We start from the raw sequence: 6,963 nt of genomic DNA on the forward strand, positions 1-6,963 counted from the left end.
AATATAAATATATATATATAGTATGCTGAGCGCCACGTTTGGCCTTTCTTTCTCGCATAGTATTCACGGCGCTGTTCGTATCGTACACCATCCCATGCTCTGCAGATGTGTTTGACGTATACCTTGGCCCTCGGACGGTTCGACTTATTGATTTCAATCCGTTTGGACCCCTAACGGATTCGCTCATGTTCGATTGGCAAGAGCTGAGTGATCCCCACCGAGGTGTGTTGTATTGTACGTGTGTGCGTTTCGTTGCGGTGGCCAAAGTGTGTGCGTGCAAGGGTGGTTTGGGCGGGTTGGTGTGCCCTGGGTTGGGTCGTAAGTCCACTATACAGATCGTCGAGGCGCCGTCTGGTATGTGTGTGCATATGTGTTTGTATAGGACATTAGCACCCATGAATCCTCTTGACTCCTCATGTGGGTGGGAATGTACTCGGGCCTTTGCTAATGAACGGCTTGGAAAACTATCCATAACATCTACACTCGCAACTAGGCATGTATTGTCATACAGCCACGCAATTGAACAGAAGCACAACACTCAGCTGAGCTTAATGCCGATGCATAAGGGAAGCGTACCGGGTCAGGGCCTCCGCATTCGTATACAGATAGTTCATCAATGTTTACTTCATTCAAACGCGCACGAACGTACGATGCACCACCCTACATCGAATGTCCTTGCTATGACTCGACAGAGCTTCGGATTAGAGTGTCTTTGAAGGGTCCAAGTCAGTGCACGTACATTCATAAACTGGCAAATCCCAGGTCTGGTTGACATCCACAAACACCAACACACACCATTTCTCAGAAGCACAAAATGCGGTCGATCTTCGTATCAGAATGGCCGAAAGGAGCGTACGCCAGTCCACTAAAGTCATATCTGGGCATTGCACACTCATGCACTTGGTATACAACTACTTTCTACCACACTTTATTGTCAAAAACACAACAAACCCACACACCTACCATTCGACCATCGCACATTCATGAACTTGATCGCGTACAGCTACTTCCTTGCACACTTTATTTCTAAATAACACAAGACACCCACACACCTACCATTGACCATTACACGTAAACAGAGGTTTTAACCGATCTTCGGATTATAAAGGCACTAAAGGATATGTGCAGGACTACTAAATTCATACATGTGTATTTGTCGCTAGCAAGTCATTGTGTATATATCACCCACAACACCACTACATGCACCATAGACCATTGCACAGAAACACAATACTCGGCCGAGCTATGGATCATAATGCCACTAAACGATGTGAATCTGTCCACTAAATTTACACCTGGACATTCATGAACGAAAACATTTACCTTCATCGCGAGTATATTCTCTTATGTATTTATCACTCACAACACCTCTACATACACCATTGACCATTGCGCAGAAACACAAGACTCGACCGAGCTTCGGATCATAATGGCACCCAAGGGCGTGCGTCAGTCGACTCTGTCCTATGCACGGGTACCCAGAGAGATAGTGGACATGTCGGCTGATGGGAAGATGGAAGGGTTTACTGAGATGTGTGAGGTTATGAGGAAGAAGGAGCTGGAAGGTGGTGATGCAGGCGAGAGCGATAGTGAGGGGGCTAGTGATGAGGGCGGGCCAGATACTGAGGCAGAAAGATGATGCGAGAATTAAAGCATCATATTCCTATTGCTGGTATTTAGTCAGAATCGAGAGGTTGTATTATATATATATATATAATACATATAATACATATATGCATATGTGTATGTATATGTATATATATATATATGTGTGTGTGTGTGTGTGTGTGTGTGTCTCTCTGTCTGTCTCTGTCTCTGTCTCTGCCTGTGTCTGTGTCTGTGTCTGTGTCTGTGTGTGTATAGATTTATATAATATCGCAACCAAAATCGTAAACAGTAAGGCCTCCAGTAAAATGGTACCTAATAGAGCGGCAGAACGATATATAGATTTCACGCGATATATAGAGGAGGAAGAGAATGTATCTGTTAAGTTTTGCATTTTTAAATATAAATTCTGATAGAGTAAGAGGAAAAACCTTAGGATATCGGTAGTGAGAGTGTCCGTGATATTGAGGCAGAGAGATTTTGTCAGATATGACATTTAAAAAGGGTTAGAAATGGGGGGGTTCATTTCCTGCCAGTTTCCAGATCATTTGACATAGCCTTTTTAAACTACAGAGGGCTATGGATTTAGTACTGGGGCTACTCGCGCGCATACGGAACTTGAGAGAAATTGCACCCGGAAGGAGGAAGGAGGCCTATACAATCCGGAATCATTTAAAGCCTCCGGTCTGTTTGTTTTGCAAAGTTTGGGGATAGTGATAACACCTGATTATAAAAATCAAATAGTACTCGGCACAGCCATCGTTTCGGGCTAGTATGTGGACAAGTACAGCTGTGAACCAGTAAAAACCGGCTGTCGCCATAGCAACGCTCCAAACCCCGAAATGGATGCGGTGACAAATTCATGTGTTTATTGGCTAGTTACAGAGTTTTAGTTCATGATGGGCCGCTGCTCAACCAAACAGTCTCGTTGTCCACGAGCGATGACTCATTTCTCTATCACAACGTGTTTGCTGACAATCTCCAGACCACTGCACCCGGCAACAGCGGACTCGGCGCAGGCCAGGCCATCCACAGTCTCCTATACCACCCCCCACGATCTGTGGTTCTAAACCCCCAATCGACTTATACTAATACTATAGGGAGCCGAACCCACTGTCACTGGGACGTCTCTGTCTTTTCAGTTACTATATGTTGAGTGGAACCTCTCTGTCTGTGTATGTTCAGAGGGTATGTGTTGAGTGAAACCCTCTCTGTCTGTGTATGTTCAGAGGGTATGTGTTGAGTGAAACCCTCTCTGTCTGTTTATGTTCAGTGGCTATGTGTTGAGTGGGATGGTGCCGTGTAGGTCTTGCCCGTACCAACAGTATATGTCCCCAGCGCATTTGCCGGGCTCTGTCACCCCGTGGTTATATGGGCATTGCTCAGCCCTTCCGAGTCCCCTTGTTAAAATTACCTATGCGATGCTGTGGGGTGCGTTACCCATATACTACAACCCGCCCCACTGACATACGTAGCAGTGTCGCCCACACCACTACCTCACGTCCGTGTACCATGCCTATCACAGCAGCATCGCATCCACCCCGAAAACATATGTACATGAAGTACCATTCACACTGCATGCAGGTATCAACCCCTACTCTTTCGACCGTACGCCTTGCACGCGTGCATCCGTAGACCAGGGTCTAGTTCCAATGGAGTGATAAAGGTGAGCCAAGTAAGAGCTAAGTAATGGTACAGTAGTGAGGGGTCTACCATCGACCACCCATGTCAACATCTACTAGTGGCCCTCCAGTAGTGCACAAGCCAAGGATCACTTTCCCTTCGTACCCCCATATGCAGCCTACAACTCCCATGAGGGGTGCGCCTGCCAGTCCTGGAACTCAGTGACGCGCACTGGGTCTGCTTCTTGGTCTCGTACTAGCGTATACAGTTGCGTCACCTGTATGCGGATACACATTTTGCGAAGCCCAGTTGGGTAGTGTGTGTTAATATTGTGCGATAGATTGAATGTATGTACCTACATGTGTAGATAGGTAGGTAAATAATGACTACAAGTAATAACATGTGTAAATAGGTAGCCAAAGAATGATGCCAAATATTAACACATGTAAATAGGTACATAAAGAAAAAGATGAATGTGCGTGCGCGCCGTCATGCACGCGTTGGCATTCGACACCTACCCACACACCCGCACATGAAAACGCAAACACATGCCCCATCCATATACTGCGTATGTCTACACTAGTTACAGCTATTTATACTATATTAAGTATTAAATATACTCACTTGGTGTCTAACCAAGGAGTCTCTAAGTGCGACAAAGTAAGCATTAACTAAACTCACCTGGTGCTTAATTAGGTACCCTTTTAGCTGTACATAATAAGACTTGGGCATATACGTCTGGTGTCTAACCAAGGAGTCTCCAAGTGCTATGTAGCAAGCATTAACTATACTCACCTGGTGCTTGATCAGGTACTCCTTCAGCTGTGCGTAGTGGGTCGCAACCTGCTCAGCAGAGTGTGAGTCGTCGCTAATAGTGAACTTGGCTCCCTGTTGCACTATGTAGTGCATTATATCCGGCAGCGGATATGCGCCTGCCAGACCTTTCCTGAGGCCGCTGGCATTGACCTCAAACAGACACCTGCCATATATAGTCGAGCATGACAACGGATCAATCAAACGTGCGCGTCGATGGGATCCCACACCGGGCAAACACCTTGTGTGGGTATAGTTCTAGACTTAAACGTTTAGGACTTTTAACGTACAGAATCCTAAAGTAAAAACCCTAAAACCAGGCTTATTTTTTTTGCATTGAAAAACGTTTAGAGGTTCAACAACATCAACTAAATGTCCTGAAGCTTGCGGCGCGCGGTATAACCACCGCTATAAGATCCGACGCCCGCCACAAACCATAACAACGCGTTCAATGCACATACCCAGTTTCAATAGCGAGCTTTACGTTTCGCCGAATAGCTGCCCAGACGTCTTCTGTGATTGGTGTGCCGGGGCGCAGTAGCCGCACCACATCAAAATGGCCCAAGACCTCGGGTTTAAGGTGTTGGATGACTTCGTATTGGTGGTCAAAGTATCTGCAGTCAGCGAAGAGTGACGGAGTTCAGGTTTACCTATTAATTATATGATTTATATATAAATATGAATTGTAACTCCATATTGGTGGTACGTTTTATCAAATTGTATTGTGTTTCGTACTGGGTTTTTGTATTATAAATACGTGTTGTAAATACATGTTGGGGTTACGTAATATCAATTTGTTTTGTGTTTCATATTGGTTTTATGTATTCTAAATACGTATTGTAAGTATATCTTGGTGTTACGTATCACTAGTATGCAATGTGTTTCCATGAGCGTGTATTTTGTTCCGTCTCAATTTTTTATGCTATAAAAATATGTATTGTGTATACTTATTGGTGTACAGACTATCTGCATGCGGGGGGAGGGGCAGATGAGCCAACACCTCAGATGATAGTACAAGGTTAGCGAATGAGGGCCGCATATACACCTATCTCCTCCATTGGCCAAGATATGTAATAACACCTAACGGCACCTGTATGGTCCTATCTATCATAACCGGACACAAGAACTTGTGATCCTCGACCACCCAATTAGTACTTGCCCATCAAACGCATCAGCATGTCACCCCATACCTTAGAAACACCGCCTCCGTGCTGCCCAGAAGTGCCTCCGCGCGTTGGAAACAGTCGTCGTCAAAGTCAATGGGTATACCCTCGACATGATGCACAGAGCCGACTATAAAGTCCAGCGAGTGTGTTTTGCGTAACCTAGCAACGGTTTCCAGGTCAGCAGCACATGTATACTCACTCTCCAGACCCACCAGCAGCGTGATTCTGTCCGCTGCACTCCGTTGCATGGATCGCGCTGCAAATCTCGGATAGGAGAAGCTAGCTCGTGAGTGTTCTTGTGATTGAACCTAGCAACGACCGCGGCCGTACTGGAGATGATCGACGCGTGGTCGTATTCGATGTGAATAAATCGAAAGCAACCTCGAGATACAATTCGAAGAACGCAAGCTCTCGCATATGGACTCGACACCATAAGATGTACCACGAGGACTGTCAGAGCAGACAACCGAGGGCGACCTATATTTAAAACAATACCACGGGCCACCCCATTGCGGTTATATTGACAACTGAAGTCCTAAACTTTTGAGACTGGGACACATGCACAGCTGTGTGTGCGTCGTAGACCAGATGATATGAGATCACAGAGCACCCAACTGTGGGAAACAGGATAGTCATAGGAATATATCCTACCACCACCAAGCTATTCTGTATAATCTCTGCACTTGGCAAGAGTGAAAGCCCTGTGAGTCGACGATACAGGTGCCAGAAGTAGCACGGACTGAACATACACACACACACACACACACACACACACACACACACACACACACACACACACACACACACACATGCACACACACACACATGCACACACACACACACACACATGCACACACACACACACGCACACACGCACACGCACACACACACGCACACACACCTGTGCGTACGTACTGTGTGAATATGTCCTCCAACGACTGCGGTGTCAACCCGCACTCGATTTCTTCAGGATACATGAACTGCGGCTTGCAACGGGGCATGTGTTCGGAGAGTCCCAGGCAGGTGAATCCCTGCATGTCCCGGAGAAGCGACGTGTAAGACACCCGGGATACCAGAGGAGCCATAATCAGGCCTTCGAGATAGGACAAACGCACCGGTCTAGCAATACAGGACAGACTGGCATGCGACAAAGATACCATTGAAGCGATATATGGACCTTCGAGACACCACAAACGAAAGGACTTCTCGTTTATTAATGTCTCTTAACGTGCACTCGCATTAGGCTATGGGCGCCAGGAAACTATAATGGGTGCATTTGACTGCGGAAATGCGAACCACCGCTGTGCTGGTACTCTTGTGAGATTATTCACAATGTAAATTTTTAAACTCAAAAGCGATTTCTGATTGTCCATCCGATGACTGCAATCAAGTGTAATATGTACTTGCTCGTACAATCCAAGTTCCTGGAAATAAAAAGATATGAACACGACACCCAGGTAGATTCACAGATAGCAATAAAGAATCGCCAAAAAAATGTAAAAGCCCCCAAACGTCTAATTTCTAGATACATATGAATAAACATGACTAAATATATAACTACAGAAATGTACAATGACAAATACAAACATATATATATATCTACATATATATATGGGGTTTTAGGGTTTAGGGTTTTAGGGTTTAGGGTTTCTAAAACCCATAATATATATATATATATATACATAATATATATGTGCGTGTGTCTGTGTGTGAGATGTGCGTGTGTGTGTTTATGTGTACGTATATTATTTATATT

At 45.3% G+C, this 6,963-nt stretch overlaps 2 protein-coding genes across 2 annotated transcripts in view; one reads left to right on the plus strand and one right to left on the minus strand.

Annotated features, from left to right (window-relative positions):
- The window catches only part of SARC_11863 (hypothetical protein), a gene marked incomplete at both ends in the record, with an annotated part of 4,211 nt that extends 2,572 nt beyond the window's left edge, over positions 1-1,639 (plus strand). The window contains 2 exons of the mRNA XM_014294042.1: positions 106-222; positions 1,398-1,639. Of these exons, the coding sequence (XP_014149517.1) occupies positions 106-222; positions 1,398-1,639 (359 nt within the window). The remainder of the gene's footprint in view (positions 1-105; positions 223-1,397) is intronic.
- Positions 1,640-2,353: 714 nt separating this feature from the next.
- Positions 2,354-6,422, minus strand: SARC_11864 (hypothetical protein). Its single transcript, XM_014294043.1, has 5 exons — positions 6,109-6,422; positions 5,232-5,463; positions 4,503-4,655; positions 4,024-4,207; positions 2,354-3,505 (listed from the first exon to the last, which is right to left on the minus strand). The coding sequence occupies exons 1-5, from the start codon at positions 6,365-6,367 to the stop codon at positions 3,407-3,409; spliced, it is 927 nt and encodes a 308-aa protein (XP_014149518.1). The 5' UTR covers positions 6,368-6,422; the 3' UTR covers positions 2,354-3,406.
- Positions 6,423-6,963: the final 541 nt, after the last annotated feature.

This window comes from Sphaeroforma arctica (genome assembly GCF_001186125.1).
Source record: "Sphaeroforma arctica JP610 unplaced genomic scaffold supercont1.1923, whole genome shotgun sequence".
Taxonomy (NCBI): Eukaryota; class Ichthyosporea; order Ichthyophonida; genus Sphaeroforma; species Sphaeroforma arctica.